Source organism: Tamandua tetradactyla, chromosome 24 (assembly GCF_023851605.1).
Source record: "Tamandua tetradactyla isolate mTamTet1 chromosome 24, mTamTet1.pri, whole genome shotgun sequence".
In the NCBI taxonomy this organism is placed as follows: Eukaryota; Metazoa; Chordata; class Mammalia; order Pilosa; family Myrmecophagidae; genus Tamandua; species Tamandua tetradactyla.
In genome coordinates this window covers 23,104,428-23,123,982 of record NC_135350.1, presented here as the reverse complement: position 1 = coordinate 23,123,982, position 19,555 = coordinate 23,104,428, and the positions used below count along the sequence as shown (strand labels likewise).

The 19,555-nt window shown below is 35.3% G+C and overlaps 1 protein-coding gene across 7 annotated transcripts in view; it reads right to left on the bottom strand.

Annotated features, from left to right (window-relative positions):
- The window catches only part of PPP3CA (protein phosphatase 3 catalytic subunit alpha), a 350,999-nt gene that overhangs the window by 60,126 nt on the left and 271,318 nt on the right, over positions 1-19,555 (bottom strand). For all 7 annotated transcript variants that reach the window (XM_077142684.1, XM_077142685.1, XM_077142686.1 and 4 more), the window contains 3 exons: positions 17,232-17,371; positions 8,952-9,029; positions 6,590-6,684 (listed from right to left, as the gene is read on the bottom strand). In XM_077142684.1, the coding sequence (XP_076998799.1) occupies positions 6,590-6,684; positions 8,952-9,029; positions 17,232-17,371 (313 nt within the window). The remainder of the gene's footprint in view (positions 1-6,589; positions 6,685-8,951; positions 9,030-17,231; positions 17,372-19,555) is intronic.

Sequence of the window (19,555 nt, the reverse complement as noted above, 5' to 3'; positions counted from 1 at the left end):
TCTTCCACCTCATACTGATAATAAAAAGAGTTAAAGCTAAGAGTTTTCTTCATAGTTTTGGTTTTGCTTCTTCACACATTTTTATATTCCATACCATTTCTTGGTAGACTACCTTAGGTTTAATCATTACAAAGTAATTTTCTTTCCAGTGTGTGTAATTCTATAGGGCTAAAGAATAAAAATAAAAAAATATTAATAAAATAATGAATAGGGCAGGCAATGGTGCCTCAGTGACAGAGTTCTCGCCTGCCATGCCAGAGGCCCAGGTTCGGTTCCTGGTGCCTGCCCATGTAAAAAAATAAATAAATAAAATAATAATAATGAATGAATATGCCTTGGAGAACATCTTACTTTTCTGCTAAAACAAACAAACAAAAAGAACCAAACTTCATCTACAGCTTATTAGCAAATAACAAAATGCTACCATGACTATGTATTTATATTTCCTATATTAAAGTAAGTGATCTGGAGCAGATAGTTGCTCAATTAAAAGGACCTTCAGTTTTGAGATAATGACAGGAAAAAGCAAAGGTTGGGAAACTTGCTGCCACTATGGATTAATTTTATCCAATCTATAAAGCAACTAGTGAGTATATTTGTGCCTGTGGTTGTAAAGACACAATGCTTTGAAAACTGTTTATTCTAATGCTCAAAGAGTATCTGAATTCTTAAGACAGGGTAAAGACCCTTAGATATAGACCCTTGCTAAAAAATTTGGTTCAGCTCTGTTGGAAAGAAAGCCTCTTGAAATACTGTAGAGAAAGAAAGAAATGCTACTTAAAGAATCTTGGGCACTGATTCTACTCTCCTTCCAGGGTGACCCATCTCCTCTTCTGCCCAGAATAAAGATTTGATCTGAGGGATTCTGAATTTAGCTTCTGAACCAGGACAGTACAAGATATCTATAAATTTGTGAAAATTATTCCTGAATGGTGAAATAAGCTCCTGGGGCAAAAGAACTGTAGTACAGGGCAGATGACCTTCTCAGGTCCAGCAACCCCATACTGTGTACACGGTGTCACTAGGAGTCGGGTGCCCCTGCGAGAACTAAGGGGCAAAGGCAAGCTGGCCTCATATATGCCACATCTACTCCTGTTGTGTTCACATCATGACTTCCAATAAAAGCCTTACTTACCCTGGTTCATTATATTAGCAATTTAATTTCACCTTACAATGGTAGATTCTTGTCAAGTCATAATTTACCTGAAGTCCAGACCTACTTTTTGATTGGACAATATTTGAAAATGCTGAAAATGTCAAGTTTGGTGCTGCTTTTTTTTGGCATGGGCAGGCACCAGGAAGCGAACCCGGGTCTCTGGCATGGTAGGCATGAACTCTACCTGCTGAGCCACTGTGGCTACCCTCGGTGATGCTTTTTATAAGCAATTTTAATAAGATGCCTGGTTTAAAAGTCAAAGATATCATACTTTTTTTTTCTATCCAGAAGGTTACACTTTTACATCTCGGAACGTTAACAAATGAAAGAATTTCCTCTAGCAAAATAAATACTTTTCTTGTCATCATCTAAACACTTTTTACTCCTCTCTCTTTCTTAACCTACTTAATATTGAATTGATTTTTTTTTTTCTGGCTGCCATTTTAATCTCTATTCTTGATTTCTAAATTAGTCAAGTTGCCATTTCAGTTTTCTTCTCAAATCCAAAGTAAGTTTAATTTAATAAATTTTCTTTATTTTACTGGGGTCAGTAAATTTATTGGGAATATATTATATATCCCTGGTGTGTGTACTTATATTTCTCTACATCTATCCACCCATCCACTCACCCACCCAGCAGCTCATCAGCAGCTCATGTGAACTATAGAGAACTAGGGAAAACTTCTGTCATTCAGATTCTTCTGAAGCCCAGGCACATCATAAGGGAGATATAAGATTTAGCTGCCCAAATCAGGTTTCATAAGGCATTTTCCCCCCCAGAGGTTCATTACAGTTTTGGGCCAGACTGGGTTGTTTAAAGCAGAGTTCAACATCTGCCAATGTATTTCTCGGTATTGAGGGACTTGATTATCACTACGATTGCTTAAAGGTTCTCAGATAGGCTTTTCTTTTCCTCTCAGACTAAATCCACTCTCATTTCATACCACCCTTTTTGGGGGTAGCATTTTCCACAAATATATCTGAAGGATTTGTGATGTCCGTCACACTACCTAATTACAAACTCCATGAGGGTGGAGACCATACCTGTCTTGTTTGTTTCAAACCCACAGCACCTAGAATTGTACTTGGTATATGATAAGTTCTCAATAAATATTGCTGCATTGGTAAGTGCATGAGGCTAAGTCACCTTTAGAAGTAGAAAACATTTAAAGAAAAAAATTAATAAACCTTAGAGGCTACACATCTATCACATATTTTTCTTCTATTTGGTGTATTTGGGTAATTAGGAAATAGGTTTTTCTTTTGGGTTACAGATTCACAGAAGATAAACAAGTCAAATGTGTTAAGTGCTCTGCAAATGTTTAACTCCAATTTGGAAACAGTATCAGCTGTTGTTACAGCAGTAATTTAGACTGAGATAAAGCTCTGTAGGTCAACGGTTACATGGTACTTTTGTGTACTGTATATCTATTAATTCCCAGGAAAAAATGCTTCAATCAGTAATATATTGGCTGCCAATAATGTACAAGGCATACTACATGGCTTGACAAAGGGTACCAAAAAGTCCCTGTTTTAAGCTAATTACAACCTGATTGGGAAATGATAGGGATACATGGAAAAGCTAACTTGAAAAAAAAAAAAAAAGGTAAGTACAGGGGAAAATGGTCTGCATTGTAGGCATTCAGAGAAGGACCTTCCACAGAATTCTTTGTGGAAACAGTCTGGAATGGGTCTAGTCCATGTAGATGGGTAGAGAAGAGCAAGATAAGTATTCCAGTTGGGAAGAAGTCAATGAGCAAAAAAAAGGCAGAGAAATGGAAAGCCAAATGTTGTTCTGGGCAAGGAATATATCAATTTACCTAAAGTAAATGGTTCACCCAGAAAGAAGTGGAGAGATAAGTCATAATATAGGTTGAGCCACATTGTGAAATTATAAATAATAAGCTCAGGAGAGGGAATATTTTCCTGCCAGCTTCTGTGAGGCCTTTCAGTAACATGTGGCATAATAATAATAGCATATAATATTCACTGACAATAATATCATAATGTTACACAGCATTTTGGTTCAAAACAATTTCATTTCTTATTCACAAAAGAGAGCTTTTTTTCTCATTTTACAAAGATGTCACCTCATGTCCAATAAATTTAAATGAATTAAATTTAAATGGCACAGCTGCGATTCAAATCTACATCTTTTGCCTGACATTTTGCAAGAGTAAGCAGAAGTTATCAGAGCGAGGAAACAGAAGCAGAGAGAATGGTGGGAAGGCAACTACAGTAGAGCAGACCAAACAGGTTAAGAACTGAGTGAATTACTATGGGACACACCAAGGGATGGGGGCATTTATAGTATTTTCAAGAGATCCAAGTCCTTCTAACTATCTGTAAGTTCCTTATTAATTGCAAGCAAATATGAAGGATTAATCAGATGGCATAATACATCTATTTGTCTCAGTCTTCCATTTTGCCAGAGAGTTCTTAATTTGCAGGCGCTTTAAAAATCAAAGCAGGTTATAATTATAAGTTTATAATTCCAGAGTCCTTTAAGGTCATCTGTTTCTAAGAATCAAATGGTTAACTCATAACCCAAGATTCTTCAATGATATCTTTTCCATTTCGTGTTTTGAAGGCACTTGCAACACAACTTTATCACATTCTTTTTCAAAATTCTAGTTAACATTTATTTCATTCGAATACAGTAATCCTCACTTTAGCAGTGCATAATTGACTCCCACTCCCACATACTGTACACAGTGTTAGCATAATAGTTTTAAAGGATTTCAGAAATTTTACACAAAAGTCTTTTGAAATTATGCTCAAACAGAAGAATACTCTTTCTCCCTCTTCTTTCCTATCAGTTTATCTTTCTTTTATGGAAAGTTTCCCAAACTGAAGTGCTTCTGGCCCCCTTCCTGAGATTGTGATCTACCCCACAGGGAAGGGAACACAGTGAAAGAATTACAAAATCTCAAAGATAATGATGCATTGGTGTCTATTTTTGTTTTTTTAAAGTTTCTACTTTGTTCAATCAGGATCATAGACAAAGAATAAATACACACCTCATGGGAGAAATAGCTATTGATTGGTGTCAAACAAAACTAGCTGAATTATGAGGAATGGAAAATGTCTAAGTTTTTTTATGGAGTAAAATCCCAATTTTCTTCATTTTTCAGTGGTTTTTTTTTTAATTATTAGAAAAATTTTATTGTACATGTTACTCTGCAATCAGTCTCTCTGGCAAGAAAACAAATTGGGTACTCCCATCACTAAGCCTAATAGAAAAAAAATTTTTAAAATTTTTATATAGAAAAAATTAAAACAGTAATACCCAAGTGTTCATATTTTATATACTTTTGGGAAATTATAGGATAAAGATAAAATCATAAGCACATGCCATATGAGCTATTGAGTCCTTGGACTCCTCTGAGTTACCTCAAGGGTCCTCGCTGGTACAAGAGGGAGAACCCTCATCCAAACAAAAGGGATTAGCCATTATTGGGTTTACACAAAGGACTTCAAGATTAAGATTTTGTTTGGAAAAAAAAATTTTTCAAAAACCCTGGCCTTGACTTCCTTTGTTCCTCTTTCTAATCAAATCTTAACTGTTCTTCAAGGTCCAGATCATCAGAGTTTATCTTATCAGCAAGGCCTTCTCTGATCATTCAGGAAAATCACCCTTGTTGAACGTACTTAGTGTCTGACTCCTTGGTTTTATTTTATCATATAGTGTCTTATACTTTTATTAAATCATCTGAATGTCTTAGTCTGTCAACTGGTTTATAAGCACTTGGCATGCAGATGACATGTACTCTTTAATTTGTATTCTTCTTGCCACAGATTGCTAGGGACGGCATGTCTTTTCCAGGAACTACCCCTTGCCCCTCCCATCCATGGTTGCGTTAGAAACCACACTGTCTGATCCAATCATGCTCCATGGCCACAGGGGAGGGTCCACCACAGTCAAAATGGCAACTGAATGGACAAAGCAAACTCTATCCAAAGGGTGTCAACCTCTGGGCTATGGGAGTGGGGCGGTGAGCCAACTGGGGAGCGTCACAATGGAAGGACAAGGTAGAGCAGGTGTGTCTGGGAGAGGCCAGGATCAGGGTGAGAAGCGTAGTAGTGCTGGGATTATATGTGGGCTGCCTTTTGGAGCATGGTCCCTGATAGAACTGGAAGGTATGGGGGTTGGGGTCCAGGCTGAACTGTAGGAGGCAGGGAGTGCTAACCAGGAAATCAGGGCAGAGGCAAACATGGAGGCAGTCCAATTCCCATAAGGGAAACCAAACAACCTAGCCCTAAGGACTTGGGGGTACTTGACAGGGGCTTGGGAATAAAGGTGACCACTCAAGTCCTATCTCAGGCATCCGGGTCACAGGTCCAAGATGGGAAGATGACTCTCCCACTTCACTTACACATGAAAGTGCCTCCTAATTCAGGAGTTTTCAAACTGACTCAGAAACAAGACTGCCTTTTTCTGTCCCTCCTGGGCTGTATATGACCTCACATGAATGATTTCATTGCTTTCTCTCTTTTTGTCTCCATTTCTCTTAATCTCATAAAGCCACACGTAAACCTGTGCCTTTGTAAAACCCAGGCCAATACCAATTGCAGTGAATGGCTTTAATTCTCACATTTAGTCACCCATTCTCAAAGGCCTGAAACATTTTAAAATCATTTCTCGATAATGAGATTTCCTTTATGAAAGAATGTAATGTGTTCCCTGCTTCTCCTCTTTTTGTCACAGTCAGTAAATAATGCCCTTTTGTATCCCTGTCTCCTTCATGCATACAGGTATGGTGTTTCAGAAAACACAGATCACTGAACCAGAATATCTGGGTTTGATCCCAGTTCACTACTTCCTAATTCAGTGATTTTGGGCAATGCAGTTAAACATAAAGAGTCAGTTTTGCATACTAAAAAAATGGGGTGGTGTAGGGGTGGTAGATGAACGATATTTTACTTTGAAGTTTATTTTACTTTTTTAAAGAAGTGAAAATGTACTTGCCTCGTACAGAATCTAACTCATGGTAGATGCTCCATAAATTCTACTTCAATTAGAATTTCAACCTATACGTTCTTTTTCCTTATTTTCCTGGATCCTTCATATGCCACATCACACTATTCTTATTTAAATTTGAATCCTCTTTAAGGAACATGATTTTGGATTACTTCCAACCTTTTTTTTTTAAGCCTATATCCACCAGAGTGGTAGCTGACAGCTCTGTGGCACTTTAGGATGCTCTATTTAGTTTTTTAAAAAAATAACACTGCCTGGGCCTCACTGTTTAACAATTAAATCTGTATGTCTGAGGATAATCACACAATTTGTATCAAACTATAACTGTAAAAGTAAAGGAAAAACAAATGGTTAAAACCGCTTAAACTGAAACCAAACCAAAGTAAAACCAGTTAAGAGATATTGCACATATCATACAAAGACTGGGAGAAGGATTAAAAAAGAAACCTTACCTTTGTTATTGTATACATCTAAGTAATTTGGTGCTGAAAAAATTGTAATTAGAGAAGGGAAGCCTGTTGTTTGACTTTTCCTGTACATGCGATATCTAAAAACAATAAATACAAGTTAAAACAAAGTTAGTATAAAAAAAGATGAATACCAAATTACAGATTTAGAAATAGAAAATCAAATGAGTTTATTTCTGTCATTCAAAGAGGACCCAGTTGCATACATTAAATAAGATTTTCCCTCTAAAATGTTATATACAGACATCAATCCATTTCAGGGTGATACTAAAAATATATAATCATATGTGCAATTTCTAAATAGGTCTTTTCAAAGCTTAGCAAATCACAGGGGAGGAAGGAATTTAGATTAATTTAGTTAATTAGTACAGACAAATACCCTCTACCATCCTATTTTTCAGAAAGTTGCCAATATTTTGGACATAGAAAAAGACCAAATAAGCCAGTCTAATATATAAAGCCTTACCACTAATAACCAGGCTAATTATTCCATAAATCTGCTATATTCTGTAAAATTTACATCTAAATGTTTTGTCTGGGCTAGATGATTTGCTTTTCAAAGAAGTCTGATTAAATCTATGGGCTTTAAGTATTGAAACTGTTTCAATTTTAGAGTTTTATTTATTATAGGAGACACTGGCCCTTTTTAACCAACATAAAGAAGTACCTGATGATGCCTATGTAAGATTTCAGGAATATCAGTTTAGAAACATTCCCTGATAAAGCGCAAAACAAAATTTTATCATTCTTTGGGTGTTTTGTGTCAACTATTTCTGACATATTAACCATTCCTAATATAGCTGGATTCTAAAGAGATAGTGCCACTTAAAAATTTAAATTTTAAGAATATTTTGATTCCTTTCTTTTTTTGGAACTACTGAGACACAGCTTTTCTGAGAAGAAAATACATCTTCAAAATGTTTTCTGATATCTAGAAAATTTATTCTACTTATGGGACTGAGCTTTGTCATGGATAAAAAAATCAGAGTTGAGAAAGACAGTAACATTCTCAATCCTGGTATCTCGTCTTTGTAAACCAAGACTGGCTATGCCTACTTGACATCAAATGAAAAAAAAGGAGCTAAATGACATAATTTAAACTTTTCCACTGACTCAATCATCTGTCAATTTAAACAAAAATACTTGCTGATTTGAACTGATGCACTTAAATACTTTTCAAACAACAAGATGATTTCAGGTCTGTAGTGAGATTAAGACAAATCTGCCCAAAATACGCAGCTGAGATAGCACCGGGGCAGGGCCACGGTGGCTCACTGGCAGAGTTCTTGTCTGCCATGCCAGATACTCGGGTTTGTTTCCCAGTGCCTGACTATGTCAAAAAAAAAAAAAAAAAAAGCACAAGACACTACAGCCCTGGAGAATGAGAGAGATCATCTGAGGGCCGGACCGGCAGGCACATCAGCAGGTGACTGCAAACATCAGCTTCAACAGCGCTGGGTCCATAGCGTCAGGTCAATTCATACCTGTTGACTGATGAACTTAAAATTTAAAAGCTGATGAACTTAAAATCTGCCTTGATTCAAGGGTGTCACAGACATGAGGCTACTTCAGAATGCAGACCACTGTCTTTCTGATTTCAACACACAGATTATACAAAGGAGTGTTCCTGCTTTTCAGAAAACCAAGAACGTGAAGGTTGAGTTTAAGTATTTTACAGCAGTCCTTTCACTGGAGCCTCTAGGAGAGGGTATCAGAGACTTTAAATCCTAAAATTAATTGCTCAGTTCTCCATGGTAAGGATTTAACACACTATTAAAGTGAATGTCTGCATTTCTTAGTTTCCTAAGCCTTTAAAATTGGTCTACTTTTGAAAATCTACCAGATACCACTAAATCAATTTTATGTTATGCATTTGTTAGTTAGGACATAAGAGCTATCCCACCTCCAATCAAATGACCTTATTTATTCCTTTAAAATTTCACAGGGATCTGAAATGGTACTCTTGAAAACAAGGGTACGCTTATGCAATACATTTTAAATATTTATGTATAACTCTCATTCACACTGCCAACAAGACTGAGAAATAGCTGGTAATTTACTCACTTATGGGACAGTGGTGAGAGTAGGAATTGAGAGAAATAAGAGATGACACCTTTACAGTGCCTTGAAAATAAGCTGTAAATTTGCTTGTTCAAGTTAAAAATGGTAGAACTTTAAAGGGGACGTTACGGCACATCTTAGCCACTCATTCTCTAGGATTCTGATACACTTCTGCTATCATAAGACAATTTTAAGATCTAATTTCTTCTGGGAAGAAGTCTGGACAAAATGAGGAAATTCTAACAAAGGGGCAATGTGGTTTTCATAAACTCAAAAAACTGCTCACCCTGCATCTTGGGCTTCATGGGCTCGGAGTATGGATAACAAGTTATTGTGCTGCAAGAATTCACATACAGCCGGGTAACTGCCAGAGACAAAAAAACAAAAGGAAAGCATCTGTTATGAAATCATCAGAGGTAGCACATTAATCTCTACTGTCAGATGTATGTGACTTGATCAAGCATAAATCAGATAACATCATTCATGAAACAAGCCTCTTGTGTAGCACAGGTTTTTCCCTGTGGCCAAAACAGCCCTTTAGCTGTACCAACCAGAAAGGGGCGGAGGTATGAGAATTGGAAAACAGAAAAGGGCCATTTTACAACAACATGAGGAAAGTACAGATTTTCTCCATTTTATCAGATCTACATTTGAAAACAATGTGAACAGAAGTATAAATATAACATGAGAATGGAATTTAAAATATAAACCTCAATTTTCTTAAATATAGCAAGCTTCATATAACTGTACACAACAAGTGCACACATGTGCTGCAGAAATGACTGTTAGTAGTAGAACAGAACGTTGGTCTACTGGTAAACCAAAATGATAATAACCTTGGGTATAAAGCTTATTTTATCATTCAAAATCTAAATGGAAATTCTAGAAATTCATTAAGTTTTAAAAATGTATACCTTAAGTTCAATACAACTTTATCTTAAAGACTCATAAAAATGTCAAACATTAAATTAAAATGATTTTGTCTTTGAGAAAACTCTAAAACCAATGGATAAACACTGCTTTAAATGAAATTTGAATTACAATCCAAACTCGAAAAATCTTTGCAATCACTTTTTCTCTTCTCTAAGAATTTTTAATGAGACAAATGCATGTCATGAAGATGAATACATTTGGCAGTTCAAATTAAAATGACCAAAAAGCAATATCAACTATAATATAAACAAACTGCATACATTCAGTAGAACTTAAATTATATATACACTATAAGAAAACAACTCATCAATTATAAAAATAGTACATTGGGGACATAGTTTATAAAGTACATGTCACTAAAACATTTTTTTAAGTAATTTAAAAGAGAAAGTGAAAACGGTTTTTCTTTGCTGCTGATTTTGTAAGGATTCCCTGATTGGCAGGAAAAAACTACCACTAAGATGGCATAGCGTTGTGGAGAAAGTGATGGTAAAGAGGATTTAGTTCTCTGGAAAAAATGGGATCTGAAGCCCTAAATAGTTCCTATGTATGTGCACACACACACGTGTGTGTGTATGCGGTGTTGTGAGAGAAGAGATGGGGAGAGAGACAGGGACTGAGAGAGAGAGAGGAGATATGCACAAGGGCTTCACTTCCTAGACGTCCTGGGTTAGCCCAGTGAATAAATCATCTAACTGATAAGTGTTAGCGTATCTTAGGAGCTGGAGAAGACCTTCCAGAGACTCTAAATGAAAACGTATCCTTACAGTACCTAGGCTCAGAAGTTGACAATGTGCATCTTCAAAGGTTCTATGTAAAGAGAAGGTGAGGATGCGGCTTTTTCAGATTGAGCCTGTGTCGGGAAAACAAACTTTACTCAGAGACACTGGTGTGTTTTTCAAAAAGAGATTTGTTTGGAACATACTTAGTTATAAAGTGCCCCAGCAAGGAGTGACAAGAATAGGCACTCAATAAATGTTCCTTCCCTATCTCTTTAAGTTATTTAATTGTATATATTTTTTGTCTTCATGATGCCTAAAAGACAGTGTCCTGTCTTACCACTGTCAGACAGAGAATGTTTTTCTACGTTTGTTGCATTTTTGCCCTTGGGCAAATTGGCTTGACTGCTCTTCTTTTATTTTCCCTTTGGGAAAAACTCACACTAGCCTTATGAAAGCAGAACTTTGATACATTTTCTTCATGTTAAGTTAAATACCCCTATGCGTATAAGCTAATTGTTTCCCCATAAAATTAACCTAGCAACAATTTGCAGAATACTTGGCATCATTGGAGGGAATTCATTTAAAAGAAAAGCTATAAAAATTAAAATATATATATATACTCAAAAACCCTTAGACTTTCTAACAACAGCTAACATTTTTCTAAAGGCAGTTAGAAAATATCTGAATAGCATCTGTATTCCCATTATTGGTGAACTACCTCCTTGGGATACATTAAAGTCTTGAATAATATTAGGAAGAAAACCACTCTACAACATTTTTACATTTTTTAATAGAAATGATCATAAACCATAACATGCTCAAGCAGAAAAGCATTTAAAAAGATAAATATGCTGAATGCTAGGGAAAGCAGAGTTCGGAACATCTTAACACTGTAGAGTTGGAAAATCATTTATCACCCAATAATTATCAAAGACCCACTGGTGACTGGCCATCTGCTCCATTTGTCAGAAGCACTGTAATGGGTGGGGGTGGGGGAGATATGACAACCTCAAGGTGTGGTTTCTGTCCTGTGGGTGTTAACAATCTAGGTAGAAGTGGAATAGTTTAAAACAACAAAAACTACAATTAAAGAATACAAATAGACATTTATGACAAAATAGTACAAGTTTTATAGAAACATTACAAAAAAAGAAGGAAAGTATCTGGCCTGGATTTAAGTAGGGAAAGATTTTGAAAAATACCTGTCTTGTGTCAGATTTTAAAGGAAATGTTGTATGTGGGTTAGCAGAGAGAAAAAGGACTAGAATTCCATGCACAGGGAAGTATAAGAAACAGAGTGAGCATGAACAGAGAGATAGAGGGTAGAAAAGACAAAAATGAGAGAAATGTTAGAAAACCTGGCCTGGTACTAGAACAATAGTCAATATTAGAAACATTCTGTTTATTCTCTTATTTTTGTTTCTTGTCATATTAAAACTATATTTTAGATCTGAATTCTTTCTCCCAGATTTCAGACTATCCATGACATAGCCAGCAGGCATTATTAAAATGCTTTTTCATGCTTCTAAGCCTTTAAATAGATTTTCCTTATGTTTTGTTTTTTTTTTTTCCTCCTGGAAAGCCCGATTCTTCTGCCAATACTTAGCTAAATCATCACCTCTAAACTCTTCCCTTCACCCTTTCCTCACTCCCAGGCATACAAAACTACTATACCCAGTATATTTCTATAGAATACATATCCAATATATCACCTATCATGCTGTACTTGAAATTATGTTTTCATATCTCTACAGTGAATACCTCAAGAGAGGAACACTGTTTTATTCATCTTTATGTCCTGCATGTTTATCAACAATCTGTCAGTTTATTGGATTTTAAGCTCAACTTTTGAAGTAGCCTCAATGGGGACAGTGAAGCAGGTGAGAGGGCTTCTTTCCTTCATGGGTGCTGCAGCAAGGCGGAATCAGGCTGCAATCCCTTGCTAAGGCACCAGGAGCAAGTCACCCTTCCTTGGTGTCCTTACACTCTCCCAGCTCCAAAAAAAGGGAGGACTGTTCAGCTTGTCTTCGGCTTCTTGGGGTCTGCCAGGCCAGGCGCATTCGAGCAGTGTACTGGGACCTCAGGCCTGGGTGCCTGGGGATTGCCTGGATGCTAGCAGGCCTATCCTTTCTCAGGACTTGCTGTGTTTCATTCTTTGCCCCAGGGTTCTCCATTAATTTCATTTTACCCACCAGGGATCAGGTCCTGAAAGGCCCCAATTCTTGCCAGAACTTCTCAAGAGCCTAATTTCTCCCTTGCACCTGGCTGCCGTCTGCCTCAGGAGCTGAGACTAATTCTCATTTACAGCAAACTTTTAATTGAAGCATAACATCTATGCAGATAAGTACATAAATCAGAAGCTGAATGTTCACAAAGTGGACACCATTGTAATGAGCATGCAGATCAACAAACAGAACATTATCTGAATCTGAGAAACTTCTTCTATTTCCTTCTAGTCACTATCACCCCCTCAACTTAGGGTAACCACCAACCATCTTGATTTTTTTTTTCAACATTTATAGATAAGCTTTCTCTGAAGCTGAACTCGTATTTAAATGAAATCATACAGTGTATGCATTCTTTAGTAATTGGCTTCTTTCACTCATCATTATGCTTATGACATTTGTCTCAATTGTTATAAGTAGTTGTAGTGAGTTCACTGTCATCTGTATTTAACTGTATGAACATGAAACAATTTATCTTTCATTTTACTAAATTGACATTTGGAAAGTTTCCACTTCTTTGCTCTTATGCACACTGCTACTATGAACAATTCTGATCATGTCTTTTGGTGAACATATGTATACATTTCTACTGGATGATATAAAACTAGGACTGTTGTAGCTTAGTTATATGTCTGATCAGCTTTAAGAGATACTGAAGCAGCTAAGTATAATTTGGGATTGGAGATGAAGTGAGTCCATTCAGTAGGCCACCCTTCCAGAATTCCAAAGTCCAGAGTGTTATCTCCCTTCATATTTATAAGAAAACCACTTTCTCTGCCTGCAAGAGCCATCTCCAATAACTTTGCTTGAATATGTACTACTTGTCCTTTAAAACTCAGGTTTGATAACACTTCTACCAGTATTCTCTTAACCCCAAATCCATTACCAAAGCTGTGTGTGTGCTGCACATTTATCATAGTGCTACTCACTGTGCATTTTATTTATCTGTGTTTGCTTATGTGTTTCTATCACTACACTGTCAGTCCCTGAGTGCAGGGACTCTATCTATAAATCCTAGCAGAGAGCATGTATATACATATATATTAGGAGCTCAGCTAATGTTTGTTAAATATTGAAAAAGTTTGTAAATATTCAAGAAGGATACTCATGAAAAAAGAATATATGAGTGGGGATGTATGGACAAAACTGAGAGCAGGGAGCTTAGATGTGTGACTTCAACAGACTACAAAAGAAGGTTTGGGGGATAGTTTAGATGCTGATGATATTATAAAGAATATCATCACTTAAAATCACAAAATAATGTCCAAGAAACCACCAGAAGGCAGAATTTCAATTTTTGAAATGTCATATCTTGTTTCCTTTTGATAAGATATTCATTTTAATTTTATAACTAACTTGTTACAGTATTAATTCGTTTATATATATACAAATAATATTTGTGTATGTATATAAATAAAGTTAAGAATTAGTTAAAAAAAAGACATAATGACTGATTTGTAGTAATTTCAATCAAAGAAGAAAATGCAAAGATATTCCCTAAACTGCATGCCTGCAATCTGAACCATTAACAAACAAAACAAAACAAAACAAAAACAGAAAAACCAGGAGGACTCCCCAGTGAGGAGTAAGGAAGTGGGGAAATAAATTAGCTTTTTTCAGGCAAGGTGAATTAGGTTAAGGGGATAACAGAATATCTAGATTTTTTTTTTTAAATCAGCATAAGACTAAAAATAGAGAAAAAAAATCAGCAGACAATTTAGAAATATGGAATTTGAACCCAGGAAATAGAATGAGATGAAGGAGTTACATGTAGAATTGGTAAGCAAGCCACAGGGTTTACAGTACAGTGAAGCTATGGGAATGGGTGAGGTTTCTGGGAAATGTGTTAAAAAAAAATGTCAAAAGCAGGAGGAAAACAAAGAGGTAGCAGAAAAAGTAGGAGTCTGACAAGATGGAGAAGAACTGGGATACAGCAAAATGAGGAACCAGAGAACTCTGACTGTCAACTAGAAAAGTTTGGTGGCTCGTGGTTTGTAACAAAGATAGCAGTTGTGATTTGAGTGACCTGCAACTTGCAGTTTCAAAAGCACTTCAGAAATGACTGTCAAGTTGTTCTTCAAATCTTAGAGCTTAGAGGAACTTTAGATTGTCTAATTTAACTCTTACTTTAAAGCAAGGTTAACCCGGGACCCGAAGTTTCCATGATCCATCTAAGGCAGAGATAAAAAACTGAGAACCTAAGCACCACAGTCTACGGTTTTGTTTGGTCTATGTGGTGTGAAAAGAAAATGAAAAATTTATCTCCAATTTGTCATGAACCCCATTAATCTCTATGGTCTAACACCTGGCTTGCTTCAAACACTCAATTACTTGCCTGAACGTTACAGTATGCTTATAAAGATAAAACAGTATTCTTATGAATTCTTACCTGTCACACTGCTTATCTATATAACTCATGAAAAGCATTAAAAATTATTACTAATGTATTTTCTGTATAACTCACTTTTACTTACATCATGTCCCAGACAATATTTTAGATGGTGAACAGAGTTGTATAGCAAATTAAATATACAAATTATATATAAACATAAGAGATAAAGCTGGGAGGAGTTGTGAGTCAAAAAAAAAATAACAAACTGCTAATTTCTCCCAAGTGTCTCCACCAATTATATTTTTCACTTGTATCCTCTAGAACAACTTTATAAACTATTACATCAGAGGAAGCCTTGAAACCTTCAACACAACACTAAGAATAAGGTGATTAAAAAGTTCTAGGAGAATAAGAGGGATATTTTTCTCTTTTCTTAGATAAAACATGATCCAGACCGCCTTACCACTTGGCAATTTTCTAAGCTGTAGATTCAGCTGTATATAATCTATGTAAGCCATGGATAATGATTATTATCTATTGAGGACCTCTAATGAGACTAGTTAAATAATCATTAGGTTGAGGAGAAAAGTGTGAAAAAAGACATAACCCTCTAATTATCCTGTTGGTGGACTTTATCCCTGACATGGACACATGTGTGTTTCCATTCAAAAAGCAAAAATATTATAATATTATATTAATTCAGTAAAGGACTGTATTCAGAATAGGATTTATGCAAATAGGCAAATCAATAAACCAACAGAAGAGTGCCATGCTACAAATTAAAGATTCATTCAGTATGGATCCAAAGGAAAACCATGAGTTTTGGATTTTCTTGATGTTATATTATTGGAGCAGTATTATCAAACAGGTAATTTAAATACCCATGGTATAATTACAGATTTAATATTGGATTTGAAAATACTTGGCTTTGATATACTTCAATAACCCCTGACTTTCTGCTAAAAGTTTGAACACCTTGAATGAAAGATTGCTCCCAAATTAACTAGTTATTGAAAGGAAACCTAAGGCTTTTCAGAAATATTAAGCCATACTTCTTAATTTCAGCCAAAATAGACTAGCAACTTGGTGCTCAAATTTCCAAAACTTTAAGTGAATCGGCTTTCTGATAACTAAGTTTGGACTAAACCTCTTTTATTAGAACTTAAAATTATTCTATGAATGATGCTTTACACGATACAGACTTTCCATTCACAAATTTTAATTTCTCAGTCATCTCAACAGATAAATAAAAGGGAACTGTTTTTGCCATAAACACAGAGCAAAATGTTTCATCTCTCAATAAACCTTGAATCAGTGTTATATAGAAGGATGACCTCACCTTACTCCTAAAGACAGAAGATATATGGCTGGATGGCTCTTAAAGAATCCTATCAGCCTGGCCACTTGCTTAGTTGTCAGGAATGAAATGAAGTACTAACATCAGTGAAAATAAGGTTTTGTTTTTTTTTAAGTTTCAAAAATATATATATTCTAGAATTTAAAAGCCGCTACTTCTTCATAATCTCTTTTCCCATTTCACTTTGGCAACTTTCACACAACATCTATGTGTAAGGGTAATGGAACCCAGTGAAACTGATGATAATCTATTGCAGCTGGCTAAAACTGAGGTGAAAGAAAATCGGGAGGACATACAGAAACTCGATTGTTTTACAGACTTCTTTCTGAAGTGCTCTGCAATTTTATGGAATGAGAAAATCTCCATAGATTGGCACATATAAAAATTACTATAAAATATTTTCAACTTGGCTTGTCAGCGTTCTAAAAGTGAATTTATTGTGTTATTTACAGTCCAGGTAACTGCTAATTTAAATTTCTATAGGCAGCTTGATAAACCTAACAAAAGTTAAGAATGACAAATACAATTTGATTAAGCAATGTAAAGTTGTCTTCTGCTTTAAGCTATGAAAACTAGTAAAAATTTTCAATGTGATTATATAATTCAATAAACAAATCACATTTAAATTTTTCCTCTAATTCTTAGAACAGAACAAATTTTCTAATAATACTATAGTCTTTATTAGCAGCTACATCCAGCTGCTCTTGCACCCTCTATCACATTGCCACTCCACTGCTCTTTGCCACCTTTTTATTCTCCACAGCAATTACATATATATGAATATATTCGTATTTATTCACACACCCATTTAGTTATATTTTCAATTGTAAGTACTAAAAGTCCACTTGAACTAGGTTTTCAAAGTGAACCTTTCATTTGTATTTATTTCTTAGGAAAAAGTTAAACAAACATCATATACAAATTAAACACATGGACTGACAAATTCCAGCATTTACGAACAAAAATGTGTTTGAGAACTCAACACATCTGTCCTCACCTGTAGAAGTACGAACACCCCCTGACTGTGTTGTGAGTGAAATGTTCCTGAGTCTTCTCATTTCCAAAATCCTCCAAGGGGTCTGACCACAGGATGTCACACATAGGTCCATAAGCAGGTGGCTCTTTGAATCGGTCTAACTAAGAAAAAACAGAAGACAAGAGAGCAAAATACTAATCTTTGGAAACACGGGATTCAGCAAAACAGAAGACACCAGTATCGTACATCATTCATCCTCCTCTCCCCAACCACCGTGTAGTGTGAGCTGCTGCTCTCTGTCTTTCTCTCTCCCTGTCTCCCTCCTTCCTTTCTCTCTCTTCTCCCCAGTCTTCTATTCCCCATTCTAACTCCCTCTCCAGTCTTCCTTCCTTCTTCCTCCTCAGTGAGCTCATCTCACCTTCCACCTTCCTCTTGCCTCTTTGAGTCCTACTTCTTACTCCTTTTTTCCTTTCTCCTCTTCTCCCTTTTATCTCTCCTTTTCTTTTCCTTCTTATTTACTTTATCCAAATGTTTTATTCATTACCAGTTAATGTAACTCTATTTTTGTTTCATTTCTGGAGAAGAAGTTTTTTTTTTCCTTTGCTGTGCTTCCTATTACAGCCTCCATTCAACTATGATTTAGAAGTCTGGAGAGGGAACAACCTATGGTTTTTATATTTAAGAATACAATTTTGAGAATAAAATCTGCTGTTCCAGAATTACACATGAAGGCACACAATATTTTAGTTGTGAAAACATTGTGGATACCCATTCAGTTGGGGCTATCTAGGCTTCTAGATAAATTGTAGTTATCCTACTTGATAAATTATCCTGGGTGCAAATCAAGAGTAAAGATAAACTGTGAAATAAATCCAAATTTAGCAGGTCATTCTTCTCACAGTTCTAAGTTTTAAAGTTTTGACTGAAGCCCTCACATGTAATCCATTTTCCAGTTATAAATGTTTAGCAAAGTCATATTTCAACTTAAAATGGTATATTTAGAAGGTAAAAGCAATTAACTGGAAATGATATTCACCATCAGTTTTAAACCACTGTCACTATCCTTTAGTTTATTCTGATTTAACTGCAATTAAAGGATCTTCATAGAGCCTTTTGCTAAAAATGCATAAAACGGCTGTGAAAACATATTAAGAATTGATGTTCTTCATATTCAACACTTTCATGTTTTTAAAAATCCCATAGAAACAGGTGAATAAATCAGGCTGACAACCAATCAAATTCTCTATTTTCTTCTGGGAACATACAGAGTGATGTAAGTGATAGTTTTGCTACACACAACATTTTACTCATATTTAAAAAGATTGCAGTGATGGTTTATATTTTCAACACCCAATTAAAAACTTCAATAAACATGACGTTCTATATTTCGACCTTTATGTTAGCCATAAACTATTCATTACAAACTCAGACTTTTGACTTGTTTAGGAAATTTAAGTAATTCGTGCTTTAGAATGATGCATCCAGGAAAAATAATGGTTATCCATAAAAAATGCAGAATTTATTTCTGAAGAAACAAAGACTTATTGTTAGGGTAGCTGAGCAGAAGAAGGGAGACTTTCAGGTTAATGTAAATCCTAAAAAAGGTTTGGCAAGGCAACCAGAAAATAGAATTTATTGTGGAAAAATTACAAAGTGCATTTAAAAATTAATATTATCTACAGTAAAAATAAATAAATATGTAATTAATTATATAAAGTAAGAGTGGTGGAAACTCTAATTGGCATGTAGAAAATGCAAATCTAAAAACCATTCTATGGCTAAGTTTATACATAGATGACATACATGAAAATTAAACATACTATCTGAAACGTGCCTGAAAGTAAACCTTGGGGATAGCGGGTGATGTTTTAAAGATCCACTTAATTTATGATGACATGGTTAATCATTTATGTCAAAAGAGTCGGTCAGTTCCTAGAAGAATGAATCGGTCACATTCATGCAGAAAGTGAATTCTGTACTTGAACTTCACAACTACATTTCAGTGTCATGTCTTTACATCACTTTAAATAAAAATACTAATGCTCAATCTATGTGCAAAAGAACACCAGAAGCAAATGTGTTACGGTGTATTACAAAAAAAAGGATACACACACACTGAGAAGAAAAGAAACGAAGGTTTTTAAAATATATTTCTTTTCTATTTGAATTTAAAAGTAAAAAATCATGTATTTCCATTGCACCCTGAACCTCTGAACATTAATGATAGAGTATTAAGGTAAAAATCATAATATTTTACTTCCTTAAATATGTAGTTTTTTTATTAATGAACTTCTAAAAGAATACTGAGTTCAAGGTAGTAAAGATTTATGATTTATGAAAATATT